This window comes from Podospora pseudocomata, assembly GCF_035222375.1.
Source record: "Podospora pseudocomata strain CBS 415.72m chromosome 1 map unlocalized CBS415.72m_1, whole genome shotgun sequence".
In the NCBI taxonomy this organism is placed as follows: domain Eukaryota; kingdom Fungi; phylum Ascomycota; class Sordariomycetes; order Sordariales; family Podosporaceae; genus Podospora; species Podospora pseudocomata.
The window spans coordinates 224,627-251,875 of NW_026946363.1; the positions used below are offsets into that span (position 1 = coordinate 224,627).

At 52.5% G+C, this 27,249-nt stretch overlaps 5 protein-coding genes across 5 annotated transcripts; 1 reads left to right on the plus strand and 4 right to left on the minus strand.

The window, feature by feature from the left end:
- Positions 1-3,544: 3,544 nt before the first annotated feature.
- QC762_103420 (uncharacterized protein) lies at positions 3,545-5,844 on the minus strand (the record flags this gene model as incomplete). Its single annotated transcript, XM_062884726.1, has 3 exons — positions 3,545-4,625; positions 4,687-5,661; positions 5,716-5,844. 3 exons carry the CDS (start codon positions 5,842-5,844, stop codon positions 4,026-4,028), a joined length of 1,704 nt encoding a protein of 567 aa, XP_062747617.1. The 3' UTR covers positions 3,545-4,025.
- Positions 5,845-6,733: 889 nt separating this feature from the next.
- Positions 6,734-7,333, minus strand: QC762_0000710 (uncharacterized protein; the record flags this gene model as incomplete). The annotated part of the gene is made up of 2 exons (XM_062882737.1): positions 6,734-6,983; positions 7,323-7,333. 2 exons carry the CDS (start codon positions 7,331-7,333, stop codon positions 6,734-6,736), a joined length of 261 nt encoding a protein of 86 aa, XP_062747618.1.
- An 8,841-nt stretch (positions 7,334-16,174) lies between these two features.
- QC762_103430 (uncharacterized protein) lies at positions 16,175-20,789 on the minus strand. Its single transcript, XM_062884727.1, has 4 exons — positions 19,997-20,789; positions 18,016-19,714; positions 16,579-17,931; positions 16,175-16,523 (listed from the first exon to the last, which is right to left on the minus strand). Exons 1-3 carry the CDS (start codon positions 20,228-20,230, stop codon positions 17,630-17,632), a joined length of 2,235 nt encoding a protein of 744 aa, XP_062747619.1. The 5' UTR covers positions 20,231-20,789; the 3' UTR covers positions 16,175-16,523; positions 16,579-17,629.
- A 2,742-nt stretch (positions 20,790-23,531) lies between these two features.
- On the minus strand, positions 23,532-27,151 carry QC762_103450 (uncharacterized protein). Its single transcript, XM_062884729.1, has 2 exons — positions 25,053-27,151; positions 23,532-24,986 (listed from the first exon to the last, which is right to left on the minus strand). The coding sequence occupies exons 1-2, from the start codon at positions 25,724-25,726 to the stop codon at positions 24,689-24,691; spliced, it is 972 nt and encodes a 323-aa protein (XP_062747620.1). The 5' UTR covers positions 25,727-27,151; the 3' UTR covers positions 23,532-24,688.
- On the plus strand, positions 23,680-24,669 carry QC762_103440 (uncharacterized protein). The gene is made up of 2 exons (XM_062884728.1): positions 23,680-23,982; positions 24,044-24,669. The coding sequence occupies exons 1-2, from the start codon at positions 23,760-23,762 to the stop codon at positions 24,505-24,507; spliced, it is 687 nt and encodes a 228-aa protein (XP_062747621.1). The 5' UTR covers positions 23,680-23,759; the 3' UTR covers positions 24,508-24,669.
- Positions 27,152-27,249: the final 98 nt, after the last annotated feature.

Sequence of the window (27,249 nt, forward strand, 5' to 3'; positions counted from 1 at the left end):
ATCCCATGATGAATCATCATGCTCCCTTTTCTCTATCTCTGTCCCGTTACAGGCTGTACGATAACTGATTTCCTACACTGTGTATCGTTTAATTCATTTCATATCTAAGCGTTAGTTTGTCCAACCAACTCCAAATGTTCTTTTTGTTACAGATCACAACTGACAGAAACCTCCACCAACACATCTCACGGCGCTTGTTTCACATCGGACTTGTTGCTCGCACTCTTGCATTCCCGCTCTCCACCTGCAACGGCAACCCGCATCTCGGGATTCCATTCCACACTGTTGGGATGACTTTTTGGCCGTTGGTGGCTTACTGCTTTCTCACTGTGTTTGCGACATGGTCCGATCCCCCAGCTTTTTCCGCACTTTTTGTGTAACGAACATCTCACAACAAGCTTTGTTCCCGCAAACCCGTCCGTTGGAATGACGGGAGAGTGTTTGTTGGCTGCTGTCTCATGAACTGAGACTTGTTGGTGTTTTTTTTTTTTTTTCGGTATTTTACCAACAGAAAGAACAAACACACCTCACACACCCATAGCTTCGGTGTGGGGTGCAGACGGAGGTGGTCATGGGACCCGACACGTGATGTCCTTCATCTTCATCACTTCACCTCCGAGGTCGTTGTCAAAGCTGACACTGATCTCGAGGTTCGGAGCCACAATGATACCGGATGATTTGTCAATTCGCGATCTCCAATTTCTTGCTCAGGAAGCATCCATATCCGAGGAAAGAGATGCACATGCGGCTCTCGGATCTCTGTCTTGTTTCCGACCATGTTTCCGAGTTGAAAGATTCGAGAACTTGGTGAACAGGCAGGCCGCAACATGGCGCCGTATCCGTCATGAAATCCACATCGTCCTGTTTTTTTCGTTTCATGGTGTTGTCAACCAGCATCTTTCTCAACGCCTTTCGGCAAAAGTCTTCAGAGACTGTGTGATATGTTGTTACAGCCTCTCTACTCTCCAACGTGTGCCTCGCAAGATCCCAGACAAAAGGACCGCCCGCCTAGCCTTCGGTCCTTCTTTGCGGCGCAAAACTCCCTTGGGGCTGTGAACTTTGCTCCTCCCAAGAAAAAAATAGGCGATACCGAAACGCCTGACTGTGTGTGTCTCTCTCTCACACACAGTTGCATCTGCTTCGCCAAAGAAAATGGCTGGGCCTCATCGAGATCGATGCAGGATGCTGGCAACAACATTGATGATAACGACAGCAACAACAAAAACCCCGATAACTTTCGGTCCCATTCCCCGCCCATCTCCCGAAAACAAAAACCAAAAATCACACTTCACATGCTTTTTAATAGAGCGACGAGCCTCTTTCCCTTTTCTGACCCTAGCACTACAACTCTCCCCAAGGAAACTATCACCTCGTAAATCTCGTGTCGTAACCTGTATGCAACACAGTTCCCCCGATTCATGTTTCTAGTGCATGTCAGGGGGAGTTGTTTTAGCTCTTTAAGGTGAGGTCCGGGCTTCCTTCCTTCCCCCCCTCCCCGTTCCCACTTGGTGTGGGAAAGTCCGTAATCCGGACCGTAATCCGGATCCCGGGGTGTGACCTAGCCAAGGAAACCCCCGCGTTGGGCTTGAGGGGCGGACCCCGCCGACTCGGCGGTGATCCGCCCACCCGCCCGGCGCTAAAACACACTGTCCACGGTGGGTAACGCCAGTGACGATAGCGTTAACTTGGCGGCGAGGGGGAGTTGTATTAGTTTGAAATACGGTTTTTTAGTACACTATGATACCAGGCCGTGTTTTTTTTTTTTTTTGGCAACGTTACAGAAACCACCACCCAAGAACCAGCCCCCAATCTCCCCCCCCCCCGGTGATGGTGCACAGTACTTTTGTTTTCCTGGGTAGGTATGGTTTTATGGTCCGGGGTTTGGGGTTATTTTCTCGAGGAACAAGGGGGAAAAGCCACAATACAGTTACAGTGTGTGATATCAAAGATCAAAGCCTTCCTCACCTCGTCCTCGAGTAGAAGGTCCGCTTGGGTCAAATGCGCCTGATGGATATTGCTCACCCCGTAGCAACGCGGGTTTAACACGATGTTTTTGCTTGCCAATTTCCAAGAAAAGGGGGCTGTGTAAAAACCCAAAAAAAAAAAAACCAGAGCAGCAAGCAAGCAGGCCACTTCATCGACGACGCGCCGCTAAAGGGCCGGCGCGCCAGAGACATTAGGACCTTGCAGCAACTGATTTCGTTGTCGTTGTCAATCAATTCTCCACTAGGCACGGCAGAGGGGGAAATGCTTCGTTCTTCGCTGTTCGAAAGCGACCCCCAAGATTTTCCCCTTTCTCTTTTTCTTTTTTTTTTTTTTTTTTTTTTTTTTTTTCAAATCAAGTTTAGCTAGCCTTGGGTTCCTTTGCTTGACGTTCCGCTGGGGCTTACTTGCTTACTGTTAAGCATCATCATGCATTTAACGGCAATGGTTTGTTGTTGTTTTCTTGTCCCCGACGATCATCGGAAATTAGAACAACAACCAATAGGAATGATGATATCTTTTCCTCTTCGACAAAGAAAGCTCACCGCCGTCCGCTGAGCAGCAAGTCTAGCCTAAGCAAGTCACAGTGGCTTGCTGAGGGAGATACGGTTAGAAAAGTTCCCGTGGGGTTCCGCTCCCAGCTTGCAGAAAATCATGATGAGTTGCTCACGTGATAGATGACGAGTCGTCCCCCCAAGGCTGGTAGCGTAGCGTTTGTGACCGTTCGTGGGCTTAGGGGCGCAACTTGTCGTTGACACTTGCTTAAAACCGGTAGCGTGGTATGTGAGGCTCTTGTGCTCTGCCCCACGAGCAGGGTCTGGTTTGGGCAATTTAGCCCCCGTCGGTTATCGGTTTGTGGGTTAAATAGAGAGTCTGAGACTTATACTGGATCACAACTGCTGGGTTTTGTCAGCGGCGAGAGAAAGAGAGAGAGATAGGGACAGAAAATGCAAGAGAAAGGGGATAATCATACCGAATAGGCATCACTTATTCGAGCGAGAATATCTATCTCCTCTCATTCGTTCGGTCGTACCGTGGAGATGCTAAAGTTGGCAAAAAGGTGATGCGTGTCTGCAGTTTAAGAGCAATGTCCCAAAATGGAAATTCTTGGGTGCTTATTTCTTGATCCACCAGCCCTACGGGGTTTGACACGGACATTGAGAGGTGGGTTTCTCAACTGAGAGCGGGGGAAAGCATCAGGAGTCTGTCACTCTCTCTGCCTCTCGAAATAATGTGTCGGTTCTTCATTCAGAAGAATGTCTCTGATTGGTATTCCACAAGACATGTCAGATCCTTAAACAGTCTTGCGCCGGGTGTTCAGTCTGACCGCATTAAAACATCATCTCTGCCCATGCTGCACGACAAATCTGTAGCAGAAACTGGTGGTTGCACAGCCATCCCGTGCTACCACGAACCCTCTCCACAGTGACACCCAGCCCCCTCTCCTCTCGGATTGGCGCGACTCCGCATGCAAAACAGGCAGCCGCTCTCGGTGATTCTGCCCAGATCGAGAGTGGGAGCGAAAGGTGAAGCAAATGTACAGCAAGATGCGAGAAGAATCAGAGATATTCAAGTTTTTTGTTCAATTTCTGTCAATTTGCGACAAAAGTTTCGGGAGATACAGCTTTGAGAGAGCCTTCTCATATATCCTAAAAAAAAAAAAACTAAAAAAAACAAATAGCCTGCCCGACCAATGGTATCTATACGTATCTGCGGTGCTTTGCCTCCCCCAAGTGTGAATCCATCCTATATTGGTGACGCCGTCCGAAACACCACGCCCCCCCACCACCACCGTTCCCGAACCACACAAAAAATTGAAAGCTACTCTGAATTGGCTTTGTGTTTGAGCCCAAAACAAGACAAAGTTGAATATGTGAAAATGTTGAGGGTTGTGTACGCGCGAGCATTAGTTATTTCTCCACTCTTTTGCCGAACCCAATGGTGAGTGTGTAATGTAAAGCCGATCTGTGAAACGTGTAGATGAACGAATAAAAGTACAGAATATGTGCATTCTTGTGTGAAAAAAACAGGTATAGTGTTGTTTATTGGGCATATGTGGCTCTTGTCTGCATCATTTGTTCGCAGGCCTGTCGAGCGACACGCTCGCTTCGGTGATGACTCGGCTCGCGGGCTGCCGAGTGTTGCGATGCGGCGTCGTCCTCATAAGCAAGCTCCATAGATTCGGGGCTCATGCTGTCTTCGACTTTGGGGGTCTTGTTAAAGATTTGGTCGAGATAGTCGTTTTCTTGTTCCGAGCTAAATTGGGGGGCGGTGCTGGCGTCGTCGCTCATCATGTCGTAAGAGGCCTGTCGTGCCGCCGCCGCCGCTGCGACGTGGTGAGCATGACCCTGGAAGGCAGGGTGATGGAGACCGAGCCCGTTCGACCAGTCACCCATGACATGTGTGTTGTGATGGCTGTTTTGCGAAGTGGCCCTTCGACGGGCTGCTTTGTTCTTGCGCCGTCTTGTACCAGTCTTCTCATCAACTGTGGGCTCCTCCATACCAAGCTTGACAAGCATGGCCTCGATGTGCTGTGGCTTCCAGTCCCAAACGCGACAGCCACCGCTTTCCTTCATGCGTGCAAGTATAAGTTGATATCTCTTTTCCTCGTAGTATCGGTGGGCTTCCATAAGTCGCTCGATCTGGAAGCACTGGTTAGCAAAGGAAGACAGAGTCAAACATTACACATCAGACTGCGCTTACCTCTCTCTTCGGCCAGACACCATACTTGGCAACGGCACGCGAGACCTTCATCTGAAGAGCCGCCTTTTCCCAGTTGCCTTGGTGCTTCTCCGAGTACTTGGCCTTCATCTCTTCCCACATGCCCTTCCCCTTCTCCGAGATGAACTCTTTCCGGAGCTGGAAGAGATACTTGTCATCATCGGGTGCATCGTCCCGCAGTGTGAGCTCGTCCTGATCACCATCATCCAATTGACCATTCGCGCCTGATTCTGAACCTATTTGAGGTGTTGACTTGGGTGTGCGAGCTGGTTTTCGTGCCGGTGACGGCTTCTTGCGCTGCTGGGGTCTTCTTCCGGGACTAAGAGCCGCGTGGGACGGGTAGCCGCCGAGTAATACAGAGGGATCACGTAAGTCTTCAATGCCTCCAATTCTGGGGGTCGTGTCTGGCCTAAAGTGGGATGGGTTTGGCTGAGCTAAGACGGGAGCGTGTCCGCCGTTGGAAGGCATGCGATGGTGCATGTGTGGCGGCTGACCCAGATACGGTCCCGACGGCCCCACGTCAACATTGAAGGCGTGGTACTCCTGGAAAGGCTGGTGTATTATCTCCCCGTTGTTGGCCGAAACATTGTAGGATCCAAGATAGGGGTCGATTGGCGGTGGAACCTCAGATTTGGGAGAGGATGGGTGGTGGCTCATTGGGGGAGAGTGAGCCATGTACATGTCAAAATGCCCTCCCTCGGTGGCCGCAGGATGGACTGTGATAGGAGAGGATCCCTGGCTGCTGTTGTTGACGTCGTAACCGCTGTAGTACATCTTGGATGAGTTTGGGGGTGTTGGGACTTGTGGTCCAGGAATGGCCGACTGCGAATGGTAATTTCTCATCGGTGGCTTTGAGGTGGCTCTTTGCTGCAAAGGCGGACTGCCGGCTCCAGAAACTGGCGTGAGGAGTGTCGAGTCTGCAGCGGCTGGGTAGTTGAAAGAAGAGACTCCAGAGATCTGTTTTGTTCTGGTTAGCCTAGGGTGGATACCGTGAGATTGGCTGCCACATACAGCACTGTAGGGGTCAAGGTCCGGTGACGAGTAAACAACAGAGGCAGGGCCGCTGGTGCAAGCAGTAGAACCGGGCAAGTTATCGTGATGGTGGTGCGCACTTGGCATGAGATACTGGGCGCTGGTCATGTCGACTGTGATCCGGAGGCGTTTGAAAGACCTCCTGGGAGAACCGCTTGGAGTGCTGGAGCTGGAGCTGGAGTTGACGGCTTCGTCCGAGTCCGAGCCAAGTTTGTGGCAATCGAGAAAATCCTCAACAAGGGGTGATTCGACGGCTTCCGATCTGTCTTGTTCCATTATTTCAGCCTCAGGTTCAAGCAAAGATCCAAAGAAGATGGCGGGGTTGTGAAGGGCGTTCTCTCGAGATTGTAGTGATGTTACAGTCACTGACACCGGGGCAAGCAGGAGGGATCTCACCTTATACGCTGGACTCAATGTCTTGGAGACAATTCTGAGTGCGGCCCAGGCGTGGGGCAGAGTGCGGCGTTGAAGAGAAGGGGGAAGCTTGAGACAGAGGAGCTGACCTGACAGGCAAGGAGGAGATGCCGGGAATCTATATTCAGAGAGAGGACGGGAAGATCGGAGCTTGCCAGTGGGGCCCAGGGGGTCAACGTCGGGGGTGTGTATTCCCCAGTTCGAGAATGCTTTTGCTACACTAGGAAGCACCCCATGTGAATGATGAGGGCACTCTTTGAGCAGTGCCACACACCTCGCCGTGTTTGTACTTGCGCACTGCGTATGCGGGAGTGGCCCCAGGCAGGTACCCAGGTACAACAAGTACGCACCAAAGTGACAAGGCTTTCCCAATCATGGGGGCAGTTAACCGCCCGTCCACAGTTCGACATATACTGTGTCTTCACAAAAGCAGACACACGCAACAGCCCATACCAACTGGAATCGCAACCGAAACAGAAATCGACAAAGCCACTGCTGTTCGAACGGAGCGGTTAGTGAGAGCAGCCGGAAGACACACTGGCAGCTCATAGACGAGGCTCATTCCCAGAGTTGGTCGCCATTGCTATGGCCCATCTCTCGTCTCGAAAGGCGTTCTTCCCCAGGCCTGCGATCTTCCATGCAGCAGCCCAGGAACAAGCCCATCAAGGAGGGGTGTATCGTAGCCAAGATCATCCTGATTGATGGCTAGACAGACGGCTTGCTCCGCAAGCTCAGACTGGCTCAAGAACGAGTAAACGTGGGGATGCGCCGCGGGGACCGAGAGAGGCAATCCATGGAGCTTGGAGCCCGACAGGGCAGACACGGAACGTTGTCTCGGATGCATCCAGCACGCAGGGAAGTCAATTCCAGGACAAATTATTAATGCAGAAACGGCAGAGAATGTACCTGTTAGCGTTTGCTTGATCGGGCAGAGAGCACCACTCCCAAAATTGAGCCCCGAGCTCAGGCGGCGATAGGGCTCTAGCTTTGGGGGACGAGAGGGGTCCTTGAACCCGAACAAGGGGGACGCGTTCTTGGCCAGGAGACCAGTCTCCCCGGGAGCTCCAATTGTGAAGGCGGCGGAGACAAGAGCTGCAGGGTGCTAATAAGGTGTCACCAAAGGTGGGGTGCACGACATGGGTGTTGAATCAACCCTTGAATACTGTATTTACCGTAACAGCATGTTACCGAGCAGCTGGAGTAGGTACCGTGACAACAACCACAATCACCACCGAGATGGTGTGTAGACCCCCTGGCTGGGAGAGGACGACAGAGAGCTTGAGCTTAATCCAGAGCCCTTGTTGCGCCACCAATGTGGGACACCCTATCCAAACAGCCGCCCTTCTTGTTGTTGGTGGCTCATAGACGCCAAAAGGAACCGTCCGCCCGCCTGGCATATGTTCATCGTGGATGCTTGCTATAACCGCGAGCTAGCAGCCAACTGCTTAGTTTAGGGCTGTCCCGGCGTCTATTTCGTGTGTCTGTATGATATCCGACAAAGTGATGGTGAGTTATCAGATGGTGTTGTCAGAAGTGCTGGACAAATGCCGAGTCCCAGTTGCGGTAAATACTGGTGATTGTGAGCATAGAGATCGACCGTTCAGCCGTCACAGGGTCGGGGACAAGACGTGGGGAGTTTGGTAGAGGTGGTTGTACGAGACTAGACAGAATTACCCCGCAGAACTGTATGGTGTAGAATTTCGAGTCCGTGAAGGTGCCTTTCTGCTCACCGCTTGCACTCCATTTCATTTACCGGCCCATGGCGGCCAGAAACGGGACCGTGAGGATGATGTGTAGCCGCAAGGTGGTGAGAAAATGGCCTCTTGGAAGAACTGGCTGTGAAACCATGAAACGGCTGTGCCAGTCATACCCTGAGACTGTCGTACTGGGAGAGAGGCTGTGTCACCTCAACCACACCTTCAAGTCTGGCCCGACAATCGCTGCCGAGCTGCAGCAGTAGTAGAAGATTTATGGCATGCCATCGAGGTAAAAAAGCGGTCAGAGAGAGAAATGTGCCGAAGAGATGGCTCACAGGGTGAATGAATAGAAGCCACATGCAAGCGCCATCACTGATGGTGCAAGATGCTGCTTTGAAATTGGCCATCTTGTCTTGCGTGCGTCGATGCAATGGTGGATGCCGCGGGATTAGGCCGGCTTTAGGCTGGAGGAGAGAGTGGGGAATCATCGAGCCAATCGTAGCACTCCTTCTGAAGAAGGAAATCGATGACTATCGTGCATGGGCCATCGTATGTTTCCACAATGTTTCGTTCGCCTTTGGGCTTGCACCCCAATGCAACATCTTGGCCAATCTTTGTCCCCCAAAGGCTCAAGGGCCAGCCACGACAACAACCCTCCAAGCATCCAAGACACGACAAATGCTCAACACGAAAGAACCTTACGTATTCCTCGGCTATCCCAGAACCACCACTGCTGACTATGATTCTCTTTAGTGTTCTCCAAGACGCTGTGTAGAAATCCGTCTTGTGCCTTCCACTACCTCGAGGCTTTGTCTCTTCTCACTCTTCTCCCTCACGGGCTTTAAAAACAGCCATGGCTTGTTTCGAACCCTTCGCCGAGCGTGGCACAGAGCCGGTCGGCCGGTCGGCCATCTGCGTCCTTCAGGGCAGTGAAAGATGCTGTGTGGCCCGGGCACCACAGCTTTGGCGGTTGGCGCTTGAGGTGCGGCAATCGTCAAGGGAGCCAATCTCGTCGATTACCGGCCCGCCGGGTACACTAGCCCGCTTAAGCGCGTTTGCCAACCTGAACCTCTTCACAACTGAGATGATAAACTCGAAGAATCCGCATGATAGCCGCCTGCCTGAGAACTATTGAGTTTGGGGCCCTCGGATCTATCTACTATCAGTGTGCGACTCGACCAGTTGAGATAAGGTTTCGAAAATCAGGAAAGATGATGAACTCTCGCCCATCGCGCTTAAGCAGAGCCACCATTGGCTGCAGAGGCGACTTTATGCAGCCATCACCACAAACAGCCGCTGGTTAACGCGCCCACATTGTGGGAAAACGCGGGGAAAGGGCGAGGTTAGTATGGAAGGCATTGGATCCTTCAAGGGCTTCCCAGAGACTGAGATATACGAAAAACGAAAAACGAGATACACCTGGTCCTGAGATGATGTTCCACGCCGAAACCCATCGGGGCCTTCAGCTTGTCATGACATGGCATTGCGCTAATGCTGGGCGTTGTCCCGTCCCGCAACTAGCTCTGTCAGTTCGCCAATCAAGCCTTCCACTACAGGGTCCTCGACAGATAGACTTTCTACTTTTGGCTGTCACCCACCCCGGCAGATGCTCCATCACAGTCATGAAATGAAGCCATTATCTGACCCTGCTGGCAGTGCAATACAACTCAGCTTGTCTAAACTTGACAGTCTCTTTCTCTTATCGAGAAACCCGTGACGCGTCCTTCTCACGGAAACCCAGTGCCTGTCCAGCTTCGAGAAAGCAGCGGGGCCCGTTCGGGGCAAGCTTGGGCCGCAGAGTTGCAGTTGATGTGAGAACTCTGCAGGCAAGCGCCCTCGCAGCATTCCTGGGAGCGAATCTTTGCTCCCATTGGTCACCGACGGGCTGTCAACTGCAGCGGACCACACCACGAGTTCATTATGGAGGAGCAGACGACCTCACGCCTGTTCCAGGTTTCAGTCTCGGCCCTGAAATCCGAAGTTCCGGCCCCGGGCCTAAGGGACCGAGAACTCTCCGCCGCATCCCGCCATCAGCATTTTGCCCGGTTTTCGTCCCTGGCCATGCCACCGTGTGCTTGGGTTTCCATTTCGTCAGCTGTGCTGCATGCTGGCCGCCGGGCACACTTGATGAAATGTAGGTAACGCAAAAATCACCAACAAACTTTGTCAAGTACCGTCCCGCCCCGTGTGAAGCCGCCTCCACGGACCCGGTGCTTTGGAACGATGCAATAAGGATCACAACAGCTTGCAACGGATGCGGCCATGTCACTCGGGGAGCGAGTCGTCTGTCGTCTTCTTGCGCCCGGCTGTGGTCATAAACTGACCCCACGCGCCTTGGCAGCAGGAGTAGAAAACCCCCAATTGTTATCGGCCTAGGAAGGGATGGTGGAAGATGACATCCCCACTGGCTTCGCGTCGGCCCGTCTTTGGTGCTCTTGTCAGAATCGATGTATCAATGCGACATGGGGCCCATGGACAAAGATTATCATCACGACCAAGTTGTTGATCCACACAACTGTTGGATAGGCCTATCGTGTCCAGTGCTTCGGACCCAGATGCAGACGGGGAAACCAGGATTCACATCCGGCTTTCTCATGGACTGCGACTGGATACAGCTTGCCCATCGAGTTGATCTCCACACCGCTGCCCTTATCTGCTACCCCTCAGTTCGAATATTCGTCGTCTCGGGACATCACCATCCGTCAAGCACGGCAGGGTCGCTGACGGTGGCTGTTCGATTTTACCAAGTTGAAGGATGACCCTGTTGCACAACATTGGGAATAGAGACCCAGCAGAAGCGAAGGCGCGTCACAGAGTGTTGTGGACGAAGATGACGAGCTCCTACCCGCAGTCGTGTAACGAAAGCTAGGTCCTCTTCGTCATAGAGAGCGCTGCTCCGCGGTTCAAGATAAGCTTGTGCGACAAGGCTTGCTTGTGCAACTGTCATTCCACGTAACACACACACCCGGCTATCGAAAAGCCCTCAAGCCTTCTCGGGAGGATATTGAAGATCGGAATTGAGAAGATCAACCGCGTGTTGCGGTGACTAACATTTACAATTATTCGGCCATGATTCAGTACATACACTGACCATGCAGCCAGTTGCTCACGTCCTATCAGCCACCGAGGCTGAGGCCAGCGAGGGTTAGTACGAGTATCATGCAGCCCTGTCAAACCGGAGCCATAGAAAAGCTACAAATCTACAAAAAGTGGTCTTATTCACGCCGACTGATACCAGGCGGCAACCCAACATATTGAAGCGTCGTCGTCGCCACCCGTATGCTTGTTCAAGATGAGGTGGAGCTGAGTGGTATCGATATTTGAAATATGGCTATGGTCTTACGAAAACAGCAGTCCACATTGCCGAATCATTTGTCAGCCCCGCCAACCTTCAGCGTCTGAGTCCTCTATTCCTATTGGCCAGCCCATCCAAGAATCGAACTTCCTTCTACAGAAGAAGGTCCGTGATTGGTCGGTTTCTCTCAGAGCAGCCCATGAACACCAAAGCTGGTTCACGTACTGGAACATGTGCGGTTCTCGTCCGGCTGTGATGCTTACCAGCGAGCTCTCAACTAGAAGCATGTCACTGTACTTTGGCGGGCCCACTACACAGCCTTTATTCTTACCTCTCACTCACAATTATGCCCCAATCTCTGTGGCCTGTCGAATTTGCAGGGTCTCTCTTCGTCCCCGCTTGGTTCTCGGTTCTCTTTTCCTGACTTCCCAAGCCCAAGGTGTCGGACGAAGGAGGATTAAGCATGATCATTTTCGTTCTAACCACCTACACTGCTGGAAAAGAAGCCTGCGGCGCTGTTTCTTTGACCATCATATGGGCGAGATCTTGGACACAAGGGAAATCATGACCAAGAGATTGTTCATTGGAATGAAGAATCCCTTTGACTTCTTCACAATCCCCTCATTCTCTATGAAGAAATTATTTACATTCCCAGACACATACTGGAAATTACCGGCGGCGTAGTTGAACAGCGAGTGTTGTCGACCCTTGCCCCCCAGAAGCTGAAAGGCGGCACCGAGGTCAAGGACCCGAGATGGTCGGCGATGGGTTTGATCCTCACTGGGGTAGTGGAAAGCCCTCCCGCCGAGACGGAAACCAGACCATTCACTCTACTCACCTCAATGCTCGGTGGCGCAACCCTAATCTTCCGCTCATCGATCATCAGAGCCCCCCTGGTGTCTCTGTTTTTGTGGCTAGACGTCGCGAGTCCCGAGGAGAGCCTGCCATTGCTTGGTAACCTCGGAGAGAGCTTCACAGGCAGGAGGCTAGCACCTGGTCATGTTTAACAAGCCACAGTTGGTTTGGAGTCAAATCGATCGCCGCGAATAGACATTCATCTCCTGCTTTGGAATCGTGCTGGCGGCCGCGCCTTATGAGAGGGTTCTGTCCCTACTCCACTGCTGCTGCCCTATCAGATGGGCACAAGCACTTCGGTAGACGCCCTGCAAGGCAGTGGGTTCTCGGGCAGACATGGGGGCCGGAAGCATCACCATCTTCTCAGGGTTTTTCTTTTCGCCTTGGTGCGGTCATTTGTTCCGGAGCCGGTTCCCTCCAGCGTGGAACAACCAATTCGCGCTGCAGAGGCCCCTGCTGCCTGTCTTGCCGTGTGCTATACGGAGACAGAAAGCAGGACGATTGGATCACATTGCAGATGCAGTCATCAACAATTCAGAAGAAAGGGCATAGTCACCAGAAGACGCGTATGTAATCGTGGTAGTCCCAAGTCGCGGTGTAGGGGTGGGAGCGGAGAGCGTAACATCTTCGGGAGGCTGGAGCCTTTCCCGTCACTGCGGATACATGCGGAGGTGTTATCATTCTCTGGTCTGTCCACGTTCCGTCATGTCTGCGGCCTTCGGGCGGACATATCCAGAATGAACCGCCAGTGCCTAAGGAGCCTAAATCCTTCGAATATCAGCACGGGGCTGTAGTTGTCCTTGTGAGACCATACCTAATTCTGGAGGCCCCGATGTATCTGCATGCCCTCTCCACCATTGATCAAGCTGCTTGGGGGCCTGAATAGTGGTTGTCATCCATGGTGATCTTCTCGGTGTACATTGAGTGTCCTATGAGACTTCTTAATGTGCATTACGGTCCCAATTTCCCCCTTTTAGCATCACCGTCGTCACGGCCAGCATCAATATCAACTCAATGCAGGCCCCTCTGCATCTATCATGCCGCCGTCCCAGTCCATACACACATAACCTATCTGGGATGTAACCCCGGGCCGGTTGTGGCCTCATGGCATCTTTCTTGGTTCCCTGACTCGCGGGCGATCGTCGAGGAAAGGGCCATCCAGCCCTATCCGCAGTTTACCCGTCAAGATCAAGATGAAACTCGGCTACCGACTTGCTTCCTTGACCGTCCCTAGAGCTAGTCCATTCGCACTGTTCTCTCAGCGTGGACGGCCGGTTGATTCTGCAGCTTCACTCCGTCCAAACATCAAATAGCAAGCAAGAAACAGGTCAAGCCAGATAAAACCAAGATTTAACGCCACGTTGTCGTCAACAGATGGATGATTAGAGTCATGTGGTGGGGGCGTTGGAGAAGATGTTGTTGGTTCTCTGCCCGCTTTCATTCTCGGATAGAAAAACAAGCGCCCGCTCCACACCCTTCTGCTCCCAACAGGCGCACCCCCCTCCCCCCCCGCCGAAGGAAACAAGAATCTCACTCGTCCCATGCAGCCGTTCGATGGGAAATGAAGCAGACTAAGCACCTTGATCCTCTGACTGCAGAAACTTAAGCGCGCCTAACAAGCTAAACAAGCATGTCTCCTGCATTAGAGCAGCCACAAGCCGCGGCAAGGGAAGGTCACATTACCAGTTACTTGACTGTACCTTATCCGGAGGCACGTACAGCAGAGAAAACCTGGGGGCCGGGGAATCTGACCTGTCGTGTGGGAGTGAGGGTCTGGGGAAAGACGGAGGTTCGGCGGAACTGTGAGCTGGGTGATTGGGAAGCAGCAACTGCCGCCTTTTGGAACCAGACTTCCAGGCGACAGTCAGGGGACTCGTCATCGACAGGCAAGCAGCTCACTACTGAACTGAGGCTGCCAAAGGGAGGGTACCTATCCGCACACAACACAAGTTCGTCACAGCGATTATCAGGCAACCTCAACAACCACTTCGAATACTCACCACTCCCTTCCGGAGAGTTTTCCGCCTGACCGGTCGGGCTCGGGTCTATGATGGGAGGAGTCGGAAGGATAGACAGCGCCGGTAGGATCATTTACCTCGCCTGTTGTACCAGACTCTGAAGTAGCTTGGTGGTAACGTCACGCGTGGCCACTCAGTCATTGAACCCTTACAAAGCAGCCGTATCAATGATACCATACCGTAATTACGACCACTCACCGGTCTGGCCCTTTAAATCCGGCCAGCCATGGTCCATCGAAATACGACTGACAGCATCGCATAGTAGAGGATCAGCTGATCAGATGATCTTCATCATGTCGACCACAAAGCAACACTTGGACTGGCTGCAGATCGGGCTTATTACACTTCACTTTCAGACTGCTTGTGAAGGCAAGGATGCTGTCAAAGTCCACACAGTATGAACATTGTTCAACCGCAAATCTCACTATCGAGGAGCTACTAGGTATACTACAACCTAGGACGAAAACCGACATATCCTTCAAAGCAAGCCGAGACTAGTCGAGAGCGGGCTTTTTCTGCGGCCGCTTTCGACCATCCACAGGTTTATGTTTCAGCCCTAGGAGATACCGAACGGGCATGGCGTTGTCCCCTATCTGCAGCAAGTTTGTCATCATGTGAGTGGTTGACGGGGAATAAAGCGGTGATGATGAACAACTGGTGGTATCGGCACCCGCGGGTGACCGTTGAGCTGCCTCTCCGGTAAGTCGACGATGTAACCGGCGCCCAACAACTACTACACTTTTTACTCTGTTGCAAAAACTGTAGTTTCCAACATCATCCACTCTCTAGTCTCGAATATACGATTCGACGAACCATCGCAGCTCGATAGTGCTTACCTACAAGAGTTCACAGACATGGGTATACGTACTCTTCCCTCTTGTCAGACTAACAAAATGGAACTGTGCATATCTACGGTAACCTCATGGTACGACAGAGGAGAGGCATGAACTCACCCATTTGATATTCAATCCCTAAAAAACAAACGGGGAACTTTTCGAGGGTTATCTCCCTTTTCGAGTTCATTAGCTTCTCTCCTGTTCCTGTCTATGGGGTAGACTGATGATACCTTACACTAACCGCCTCGCCAACAACAACGCCCTCACATATCCCGCTTACAGGGTAGCTAGCTGTCGCTGTATTATTCGCTGATCGGTCCTTTTGTTCCTGACACTTTTGTTATTTACACACTTAAACCCATTCCGGTAGTATAGTATGATATGACTGCACAGGAGACAGGGTAATGCAGGGCTAGTGGGTAAGGTACACGTATACCCATGTCCAATAGCGACCCTCAAAATCATATTTGTTGATGTCTGCCGGGCTACCTAGCGAGAAAAGCACCTTACATACATGAAGCATGTGGACATCAACAACATCAACTGCCTCTTCGTGCCGTGAGCCGGCGGTAAGACCAAACGAAAATGCATGCAACGTGGGGTCGCCAGACAACTACAACAACAACAACAACAAGTTCCAGAGACAATTTTCGTGTTCTAGAAGCGGCACGGGAGAGAGAACACATAAGAAAACACCTGCGAGGGTGTGGCGTAGCACTTTTTCTCTCTCCCTCCCTCTCCCCTTTTCACCACCGCTCACTTACATTACATATGCGCACTAAAACAGTTTTAGCTCTAGCTCTCGATAACCGCCCGGCGGCACCCCCAGCGCCGCCGCAACGGTCATTGCCGAAAGAGACGAGGTTCTTTTTCTCACCCACGCAAAATACCTAGTGCTGGCATTGTACCTGCTTGCTTTAACCCCAAAAGCAGATCGACCAGTTAGATTTCTTGCTCTGAAAAGAGATATATTCCATCAGAGGTTAACGTCCTGTCTTGGCGCTTAAACACAGAAGCGTTGTCATTGCAGCATCTTGGGGGTTGATTGCCTACCTTACCTGACCATCGAATCGTAAATATGAACGCAAAAAAAAAAAAAAAAAAGACATGACTTTTGTGGCTGAGAACCCTACATATCTCCATCATCATCTTGGGGGCGGCACGCCATACAAACACAAGATCTCTACATGATAAGAAGGTGACGACGGCTTGGAGCGCACAAGGCTTGATTCCATTCGAAACAAGTATGATATCCTGTTACCCGGGAATAAACAAACACATTCACAATAAGCTAGCCCATCCCACCCCCTCCTCCCCCAACGTCTGCCATGCGCCCTCCCGTCTCTTGTTAGCTCAAGTAGCTCACCGGCCTTCACCGCGGTGGACTACCAACCTTGTTAGTTCACCCTTCCAGAATCCTCCCTATCTTGGATTTGGGGCGGCGGCGAGGTCGCCACGCGAGAAGCGGCGCTGTTGAGACACTTGAGCGGAGACATGGGATGAACAACAAGGGCAGGCAGGCGGGCGGTGGTTGTTGGCGGTCTTGTCCGTCCATTCTGTCTGGTTAAAGTGTACGAACCTTGAATTGCGCGGCCTGGCGCAGTGAGGTAGGTGGTGGTGGTGGTGGTGGTGGCCTGTATCATGAGGCAGATTTTCAGGGTTGCAAATTTACCTTACCGAGAGGCCAGTGTGTGGCTGTGTGTGTGTGTTCATGATAACTACCTTACCACCGCCTGCCGAGATGGATCAATCTACGTTATCGGGTAGCAAGCAATTACGAGCACGGTTCAGCCCCTCAGAGATAGCAACAAACCACTCTCAAGTCTGAAAAGGGAAACAAGAAGCAAAAGAGGATCAAAATAGTGAAATTGACTTGTTGTGATCCAATCATGCAATCTTTCCTCATCAAAGCAAACTGACAAGAATGGAAAGAAGGGAGGGAATGGGCAGTGAACGTTTCGTAATAAGGAGGAAAATAATAGAAGAGCGGGCGATCTAAAATGAGATTGGTAAGGGAACGGCAGTTTTAGAAGTATGTCTCCAAGCCACCTCCGCCAATCCTTCGACTTCCCCCTGAGGCAAGACCTGGGGAAGAAAGGGGCTGGAGGTATCACGGCTATCCAGTCATGGAGAACTGAGACATGACTGAGCCGAGAGCTGAGTCTCAGGCGGGAGCGGCCCTGCTGTGACACATGAGGCTGTCTGGCATGTGCTTGAACGAGACCTGGAAACCTGAAAAGGTGCTCCTAGAATGGGCTCTTGAATACAGTCACATAAGCCTTGCTCGCAACAAACACACCGGCGGTCTTGTTATGAGTAGGTGCTGTATCATTCTTCTCGTGCTCCGCTTGTGCAACTGGCTCTGATATGATGAATTCACGCCAATCCTTCTCGCTTCGAACAACCCTCTACAGGTAGGTTACTCCTTTCCATCTTTCAAACTTGAACCCGTGCTTTTCTTTTCCGACCATAACCAAAACCCAATGTTATAACATTACCTGCCTGACCACCTGACCAGATCCCAACCAGAAAATTACCCATTTCATTACTATGTGCGCCAAAATATAGTGGTGGGGTATTTCATAAAAAATAATAACCACAGAAACGCAGAGGTTTTGAAAAGAAAACAAAAAAACATATACTTCGTTCAAAGAAACAATCTGCCCAAAAAAGATGCCAAAAGTGACGGCAAAACCAACCATGCTGTGCGCTTACTTTCGCAAGCTAGGTATTTCTTACAACAACTGACGATGTGTCGGTCTTCCCATGAGCGGCACACTAATTAGCATCGATGGGAGGGACAAAAGTGTAGTTGAAGTCGATCAAGCCGTCCAGCATCCAGTGCTGTGGATCCCAGACATCATAGGTGGTGGTGGCGTTGCCATAGGGCAAACCGTCCAGCATGGCACCGCCACCACCGAGGGCGGAACCGCCTGCGCTGGGCGTGAGGGCGCCGTTCGACGTTGCGATTCCCAAATTTGCGGGGATGCTGTGCGGTGGAGGAGCTAAAGTGGTGTCGAGATGAGTCGAAGAGGCTGATGATTCATTAGCTGAATCAGGATGCGTAGGCTGCTTGAGAGCTACCAAGGACATTTAGCTTGGAGCGATTCGGTAGGGGAGGGAGGAAAAGAAAGAGCAGGCAAAAGAAAAGCATCAAAACTTACCATCGAGCGTACCCCGACCTCTTGCTTGGTACTCTTCTCGCCAATGCCAGATCGAGTCAAATACCAAGCTCATACTATGGCGGCACCGGACTTTTAGCTGCAAGCTGTCGTCGATCTCTGGGTTATCGTTGGCCTGGAATGAGGGGCTGATGGCGTCGATACGAGCGCCGTTCCAAATCTGCACCATCAGTTCGGCTAACCGCCAGTTCAAGTCGTTTTGAATCACGCTGGTGGTTCTGATGGCTCGAATGGCGCCGTGGAATAGGTTTCTGCCCCGCTCAAAGTCGATCTGTTTAGCGAAGAAGGATCGCATAAGTTTGAGCAAAGCGAACCCGGCTGCGACCAGCATTTGCTGAATGTAGTTGGTAGCATACTGAAGGAAATAGGAGTCGCGGACTTGGTACTGATACTCTTGGGGACATTGCGACTGCGATTGCGAATCGCCCTCCAAAATGTAGTCAAGATAGCTGGTGGTGGCCCGCCAAAGAGCCATCAGGTCGTCCAGGTACGCGGGTGTTTTACTGGAGTCAAAGAAGCCAGCCAGGCGAAGATGAAGACCTGCTGCCCGCAAGTGAAGATTAATGATGGGTGAGAGGTTCTGTGACAGAATGGAAGCCTGGAGCTCGTTGAACTCGCGACGATACACACGCATCAACATGGCGCGGTGTTCGTCGCCCGCGACACCTCTGGGGTCGCTGGCATTGCTATACATCTCTTTGGATACCTTGTCGCAGAAGCGTTCTATTTGCAGCCTTGCCTCCAGCTCGGGCCCCAAAGAGAAAAGTCCTGATTCGCCGCCGCGAACAGCCAACGTCCAGTCGTACAGCGTCGAAGCCGGCTGACCATACCCTGTACCAATCGTCTGTGCAACAATATTGCACACTGCCCAAGTCTTGATACGGTCGTGCAGGCCATCATTGTTGAGTTCGACGGCGACTCGAGAAAAGTCGTTGATGTGGTTGGGCCGGTGCAGTCCGATGCCGGTGGCAATCTTCATCAGCACCCCGCAAAGGATGTGCGTGGGGTCGGATGATGTAGTGCTGGTAGGCAACGGCCATGTGCAGAGCAGACATAACGCCTTGACAACGTAGTAGCTCTGTGGAACCTCTCCGATGGTTGTCCAGAGATATCTTGTCAGGGGACCCGAGAGTTTGGTGAGGATGGTGGGATCGGGCAGAAACCTCCTGCTCGCAACCGCAACGATGGACCAATACAGTAACGGGTGCTGTTGATAATATTGGTCTGGTGTCTGGTTTGGATTCAGAAATGGTAAGAATGGATGATAGCAGTTGAAGAACTGGCTGAACAGCAGACTTTCATGTTCTTCTGTGATTCGAAAGTCGTCAAGCTCGCGGGCAATGCGAGGTATCGTATAGGAGCCGCCCCTTTTGAGATGGAGCAAGGATGACACAGCTTCGTCAGAACCCATCAGGGACGGATTGCGGGTATGCGTATACTGGCTGGCGACGACGGGGGACTGCAACTGCGAGTGGATAGCCTCATCATCTTCCTCAACCGTAAAGCCCTGGGCCTTGGCCGCCTGCACGGCACGACGTAGCTTGTCGATCTCCTTCTCCATCTCGGCATGCTTCGACCTTTTGCCAATGCGTTTGAAGTTGGACTCGATCTTGCACTCGAGTTTGAGGCGGTTGCACCTGGAGCAGCCTTGAAAGGGATCCTGGACGACATCGCAGCGCAGCTGGACGGGGGAGAATACGGATACAGAGGTTAGTCGAGAACGAACAGCAGAATACTACTAGACACAAAACGCCAAACAGCTGACGGGAGGGTGCGCTCCGGAGACCGGGCCGGAGAACGGAGACGGCCGGCCGGCAGCCAGAGTATAATTTAGGGGCATATAGACAAGTGGACTCGGGGCCAGACTCGGCACCGGGTCCGGGTTGACGGTTGGATGTGGATGGGATGATGACTCAAAAGACCCTGGGCCTGGGGATGAAAGTAAGCGAAATGCTGTTCTCACCTTTTGCTGGCGGCACTCATTACAGGCACGCTTGACACCGGGTAGGCGGCGGCCCTTGGCCTCGGGGGAGGCATCACCACGCTCGATGACATGGTGGTCGTCGTCTTGGTCGTCGTGGTCGTTGTCCAGCAGACTAGCCGGGCTGCTGTCGATGATGCTCCGTTTCCGCTTGTGAGGACCAGCGCCGTTCGCGCCATGGCTCCGCATGCCAGCCGCAAACTCGGGGCTTTCCATGCTGCCGGCAGATCAGGTCTGGTCGATGTCGGCCCAATCCAACTTCACTTAAGGCGACCCAAGGCCTCGATAGCAAGTAGCAAGGCAGGCAGTGGTGTTCCGGGTGGTCTCGGGTGGTGGTGGGGGGGCCAATGTCGGTGTAATCAGGCGATCAGACGTGTGTGGGCTCGTGGGCTCCCAATCGGCCGTGACGGAACGGGACGTATCCAGATAGGCTGATGGCCGCGGCAAGTAACAAGACTACGTATACGGGCAGACGGGTAGTCTAGGTGGTCCGGTCTCGCGCGTTGCGATGTGCGAGTTCTGGAGGTGAAAAAGCCGATTTACGGAAGGCTGGTCAGTCTTTGGCCGCCAAACCTTTCCTTGTATGGGCGGGGGGCTCAAAACGAGCGGGGGGAGCTTTAGCACAGATTTTCGAGAAGTGCGGGGATTGATCTGAACATCTGATTGGCCGCCAGCTGGCCTCATCTCGACAACAGGATGACTCGGTTGCTCCCCTCCACGTGTGCAGCAATGGGCCCTGCATGTCACCATGTCAATCACTCCAAGAGTCGTTCTCGTCGTTGACATTTAATCTGTGGTGCGTATCACTGCCCATCTCAGACAACACATTCCTGGCACACGGCTACACAGAGAAACACAGCAGTCGTCAACGACATTGGTGGGACAAGAAGGCCATTGTGCCTCCACGCCGAGTTTTTGCCAAGGTTCCCTCCTGCATCAGGTCACTTGCCCAATCCAAGTCAATCCATGTTCTGGGTGGTGATGATGTTGGGATAGGGTGGTTTGGTTCACAACCCTAACCCTTGATTGATATCAAGGTCTTCCGTCCACCTTTTGTAACGCCACCTAGATTTACCTGCAGTGACAATAGAACATGGACATAGAGAGAGAGAGAGAGCTAACTGGATTGCCAGGGGTTCATATGAGACCAGATGGATCTTTGGCTTCGGACTTCAACCTCCCCGCAAGGCTGAAGTGGGTGTCCATTAGCTTCGTTTCTTTTCCTACTCTTCCCGAACAGGAAGCTATTCAATCGTCTTATACAATTAGCGGCCGGTGACGGCGATCGTTAGCCATGGCGCAATTTCTCTGTGGATTACCGCTCGTCCGTCACCCGAAACGGTTTTGACGTTGGGCGCGTTGCGCCTTATCAACCGCCCTTTCGTCGAAATAGCTATCATGTTCACGTTCGGCAAAACTCAAAGGCATCATGGCAATCAATTTCCGAGGACTTCTGAATTCAGCAGGCAATCTTTCACCACGTCACGCATATCCAAGTGGTCTGCTCGTACGGAGATCAGTTAATTACTGCGGTCACCTTTTTGGGCACTCTGGTGGAGGCCTGATATCCAGGAGCAATGGTTTTCTTCTACTTTTCTCGTCACCGCCACCCTTCGCAATATCTTGAAGACCCTTCAGGCTGCCTGGTTGGACTGCAGTGGTCTGCACATAGGAACTTATTACTTCCAGTATCCGTAACGTCTCGGCTGCTATGCTAACAAGGTTCGTCACAAGTTCCTCGCCGATCTCCCCGACCGGTCAAAGCCGTTGATCTGTGAGGGGGGCAGCAGTCGACCATCCTGGAGTTTGGTACCCGAAATAATACCTGGCACAGTTTGATGGTGCTCCCCTCCGCCGCACTTGGTTCTCGCGGCTACCATCTTTCATCGCCTTGTACCCCTGGTTCGACGAGTGATATTTGAAACAGCTACGAGCTTGGGATCTCGTGAAGGTGGCCGAGTGATGGTGCTGAGAACAACCACGTCGCAATTTCACAGCACATCAGCACTGTGTTCCCTGTGTTGTATCTGCACAGTATGGCAAAGTTCCAAAAATGACTTTTGCGTCTGGGTTCCTCGAGGCTGGAAGATGGGCGTCCTCGCCCCATCATTCACCCTGATCACTGACAGCGGCCCGGAGACTTTTCCTGTTCCATGTTGATCTCCTGTTGCTGCTGTCCAATAGTCCAGGGCTATGGGCCAGAGCCATGGAGGAGGGTTGCCGACGTGGAGATGAATTCCGCCGCCCAGGCGGAGATGATAGACAACCAAGACGCAGCCCTAGGAGATGAGATCACGGTCTGGCCCCTTAATGCATGTAGCATGCTCTGGCTTGCAGGAACGGCTGACGAATCGGTTCGATACAGAGGGTGTGGTGCCATGAGTCGAAGATTGTATGGGGTTGTGGTGTGCTTGCTTGTCTGTTACTTGTCTGTAATTTCAAGTGCTATGCGTATCCGTGATCAGGTGGGAGATGTACCAGTACTGGTACCGGTACAACAACAGCAAACCCACGTGTGCTGTTGGTTGATGTTCTGGGCCAACATGCATATTTCTGCAGATCGGCTGTTGGTTCTCCCTCCGGAAGCCATTGGCGGCTATCGAGACACGCCGAGACGCGAGAAGGATTGGTGATTTAACAAAGAATCTGTCGAGAATGCTATTTCGCTCGCTGCAACTGGCCGGATCTGGAGATGCTCCGGGGGTGGCTGCAGACCTACCGTGGGGAGGGAGGCGAGGGCATATCACCGCCACGTCTTCCCGCATGTAGGGCAGACACAGGTGATTTGACGCGTTTGTTTGAAAAGAAGACTATGAGGCCGTGGTTGTTGCGTTGATTCGTGGATCGAAGGCACATTGCTGCCTGATAAGCTGCCTTTTATTTCAGCTCACCGTAGCAACCTTTTACGGTAGTCTGGGGCCAATTGTTTCGAATAGTGCCGAAGAACGATGACCGCTGGCGGCCGCCACGGCAGAATACATCGAAGTGAATCCTGTACAAGGGTGGTTGATACCTTCGTCACTGTCATGGCAACAGCATGGTCATGTCCTGTCCTTGCTGGTGCGTTTTACAGCCCACGCCCTGGACAAAAGAATTACTGACAGTTATTTTGTCTCCAGGGTGCGGCTGGGCCTGCGAATTTTGACAATTATTTCGATGGTGAAACCAATCTTATTGCGCTAGACACGTTCACTGGAGTGAGAGTGAAGGGGGTAGAGGGCAGCTTAGGCAACCGACAGGGTGACAGGAACCGTCCCTTCCAGCTCTGGTGGCACAGAGAGTGGAAAGTAAGAACCTCGTTGAGATAACTAGATTTTATAACGAAGATTTCAAAATCAACATCAATTACTCAAGCCCATTCCGTCTGTAACGAAGACGCATGGGGTACCGTAGGTACCTCTAGCCATACGCACATTTAGAGGGCTTTGACTCGGATAGTTAGCTTCGTAGACGAACTATAGTAATACAACTCAAATAGAATGTGCAACACATTCATCATCATTTCAAAAGCATTGACCTAGCTCACATCTAATTTGGATGCAAAGTGATGATGGTGGTGATTGCCCCTTTTTTACCTAAGGAGGTGGCGAGAGCTCAAAAATCAGCCACATGCACTAAATAGACTGTGGCTGAAGCTCTTCCTGTCATCAATGACGTTGCACCCCATCGCCAATCGCAAAACGGAAAAGTTGCGAACTTTGACTCTCTCCAACCACGATATTTTCCTGAAGATATCGGCTTCAAAATGGGCGGCGCAAGCTCCAAACCAGCACAGAATGCTGTGCGCAAGTTTCCGACCAGAGCTCCAGGATCAGCGACCCCCTCATCTCTCACAGCTGTGAGAAATGCAGCTCCAGAATCAACAACACCACCAGCGCCATCTCCAGCATCTCGAGCGCAAGCACAGGCTGTACCCCCAAAGTCCACAACTCAATTTGCGCCACGGCCCTCTGTCACAAAGAATGAGTGTTAGTACTGCCTTTCCAACCGATATCCAACCAACATTATGTGCTAACAACCTACCCAAAGCCGCCGGTCGATCCTCTCCATCTTCGAAACAAGATTCCTACTCCGCAAACCCAGACAAGACCCCCTCAGACTACCCATCCACCGATTTTGCCTCGCGCCTCAAACAAATGGGTGCTGTCCAGCCTAACCCAACATACTCCCCCTCCTCAATAGCATCGCCGCTAGTCGACGCTTCAGGCATTTCCCAGTCCATCTCCGGCCCCATGTTTCCCTCGGCGAAGAACAACCCTACTCTTGGAGCGCTGGAGAACCGCAGGCGGCTAGAGGAACAGGCAAAGCGGGAGATGGAGGACTGGGGCAAGTCTACTCATCAAGGGAAGGAGCTCTTGGATATCGGCATCATTAAGAAGATCTTCGTCCTGAGTGAACAGGGCGAGTCAGACCAGGCGATTGAGAAACAACTAGGGCTGAAAAAGGGGGTCGTGGCTAAGCTCGGAAGGGACTTTCTCTCCATCGCCTCATGAGCATAAGCAAGTAAAAAGGGACAAGAAAGCAACTTCTTATACCAAGTCCTGCTCCTGCCGGCGTAAGCTATCAGACCCTCTTGTAAGACTAGAAAGCAAAGGAAGAACGAAGAGATAGGACGTCTCTTCCTGTACAAATACCATACGATACCCATCTTTGAACTCAACCCCCAGCTCAAGTTTACCAAGCACAGTGCCCTCCGTCCACTCTCAAGTCAGCCCCCGTCATAAAGCTGCTTGCCTCGCTGAGCAAAAAGATGGCCGCGCCTCTGTACTCTTCCGGATAGCTCAGTCGCTTCAACATGTTGGCATCCGGCCAGGCGGTCCTCCGTTCGGGAAAGGCGTCGAACAAGCCTGCCGTCATAGCCGTGACGATGTACCCGGGCGAAAGCGAGTTAACTCTGATGCCGTGCTCACCCCACTCCGCGGCGAGGTTTCTCGCAAGCTGCAAGACCGCAGCCTTGGAGGCGTTATACGCCCTATTCATGATCATCTCATTAGCATCCCCAAGCATGCTCATAAGAAAAGAGGGAAGAAAAGCTCACGGGCAAATCAACCCCCTATTCGCCACCGTCCCACTCATGCTGCCCACGAGCACCAAACTCCCCCTCTGCTTTCGTGCAATCATCTCCCTCGCCACCGCCTGCGCGGTCATGAACACGCCCGTGACGTTCACCCCCATCATCTTGTCGACATCTTCCTTTTTGTACTCGAGCGCGGGCGTCTCTTGTTGTATCCCCGCCGCGGCGACCAGGCCGTTGATTTTCCCTTCCTTTTCTGCGATGCCGCCGACGATGGTCGCCAGGGCGGATTGGTCGCGCACGTCGACTTGGTGGGCGGTTAGGGCGCCGGAGGGGAAGGACTGCTGGACGGAGAGGAACTCGGGGGTTGGGGGGAGGAGGTCGAGGGCGTGGACTTTGGCGCCGGCGGAGAGGAGGGCTGCGGCTTGGGTTAGGCCTAGGCCGCGGGCGCCGCCGGTGATGAGGATGATGTGGTTTTGGAGGGTGAAGAGGTCTTTGAACGGCGGGGAGTAAGGGGGTTGGGTTAGGTCGGTTTGGAGGGAGGTGGAGGAGGAGAAGGGTCGGGTGGTGTTGGGAAGGGGGATGGTGGTGGTCTGACGGGGGATATGAAGTGGGTTGTTTCTGGGGAGTGAGGTGGCAGGTCGCAAGGTCATGGATCTGGCCGCTCTGGAGGCAGTTCTGGGGAGGAGGGAGGCCATTTTCTGTGGCTTTCTGACGCGTTCTTGAGGTGTTGTTCTCTTGAGGGTCTGTGGGGGCTTCCGAGAGTGTGTCTGCTGGAGGCTTTGTGTCGCAAGCAGTTGTCTCACTTATCTTTGGAGGAATGTGAAGTCGAGGCAACAATGACACACGGAGAATGTTATATAGGCTCTCAAGCCTCTCAAGTCCCTGCATTAGACCACATCTTAGGGCGAATCTATCTGATACACATAGGTACACATCATACGCCAATTCTGATGATCAATCACCCTTTTTCAGATTCCCCTCTCGGCCCCTATCTGCCAGCTCAACTCGATCCTCAAGCCTCAGATTCAAGTCCGAACCGGCACAACCCCAGGATACGGTGCAGCTAACAACGCCGTGTCATGCAACCGGTGAGATGGCCCTGGACCGGTCAACTTCAGATCCAACCCTACCCACTCACCCAAGTCCAATAGAACGGGGCTTGAACCGTATCAAGAACCGCAGTAGCACGCAATATCAAGCGTGGTTGCCTCCTCCCACTGCTACGGCATCGAGGTGCAGTTTCGAGACCGCCCAGCTAAACGCCGATCACCTCGATGTGGGGAAAGCTTGAGGGAGCATTGGATTTGGAGCAGCGACGGGTTTTCCTCTTGAGGAAGGGCCGAGGGGTAATAGATATCTGGGCGCGTGGCCTACAGTGGTCTCAGCACACAACATGATGTTGACTGATGGTAGAATGACGCTGGCCAGTGGTTCGGGCACCCCGCTCGCACAGTTGATGTCGAAAGTGCAGAGAGCGGAGCTATAGCTGCAGCAAGTCGAGAAAGCAGCTAGAGGGGTGTGATTCTCAGTAGCGTCCTTCTATCACAAAGCGTCCCGATCGAGCGGCGTACATCTCAAGGTGGCAAGTCAACCTGCACGAGATGCACCTTGATAAATCCCGAACCAGGTCCCCAGTTGGTCCAGATCGCGACTGGCTCGCTGTATCCGCGCCTATTGGCTTGAAGCCAACAGGCTGGGTTACTTTCTACCACCATCACATCGATCACCAGTCTGTTGTGAATGGAGGAGATTCTGCCCCTCGAGCCATGGCAAGTGTGAGGTAGGACAGGAGAGAAACAGCCGGCTCGCGGCTTGGGCCGGATGCTGTCCTACCCACCACATAGAGATTGTCTACACCACCGGAAAGATTGAAGCCGCTCCCGCCACTTATCTTGGGGTACACACCTTCTCGGCAGCTGTATTCTCTGTCCCACCATATCGCAGTTCGATATCCTCGATTCCTGTTGAGACATGGCCATCGCGAACCTCGTTCCCCCGTTCTCTGATATTTTCGCGAGACATTCGCTGAAATGTTCTTTCTATGGGGGGGTTCGGTCGCCAAGCCCGGATCCCCCGCTTCTGCATGCCGGGTAACGTAACCGCGTTCGGCATCTCCGTGAGCTCGTTGCGAGTTGATCAAGGGAATTAAAAGGCAGGTCGGGCCTCCTGGAAATCTTCCGAAACCAGGCTCATCTTCCGCAACGTGCCCGGTCCAGGG

Excerpts from the sequence above, each read along its gene's own strand:
- QC762_103430 (XM_062884727.1), bottom strand. The coding sequence starts at position 20,230 with ATGGAAAGCCCCGAGTTTGCGGCTGGCATGCGGAGCCATGGCGCGAAC. Across the intron at positions 19,715-19,996 it reads ATGAGTGCCGCCAGCAAAAG|CTGCGCTGCGATGTCGTCCA; the intron begins GTGAGAACAGCA and ends TCCCCCGTCCAG. Across the intron at positions 17,932-18,015 it reads AGGTCGGGGTACGCTCGATG|CTCTCAAGCAGCCTACGCAT; the intron begins GTAAGTTTTGAT and ends TGTCCTTGGTAG.
- QC762_103450 (XM_062884729.1), bottom strand. The coding sequence starts at position 25,726 with ATGGCCTCCCTCCTCCCCAGAACTGCCTCCAGAGCGGCCAGATCCATG. Across the intron at positions 24,987-25,052 it reads AATAGGGGGTTGATTTGCCC|GGCGTATAACGCCTCCAAGG; the intron begins GTGAGCTTTTCT and ends GATCATGAATAG.
- QC762_103440 (XM_062884728.1), top strand. The coding sequence starts at position 23,760 with ATGGGCGGCGCAAGCTCCAAACCAGCACAGAATGCTGTGCGCAAGTTT. Across the intron at positions 23,983-24,043 it reads CTCTGTCACAAAGAATGAGT|CCGCCGGTCGATCCTCTCCA; the intron begins GTTAGTACTGCC and ends ACCTACCCAAAG.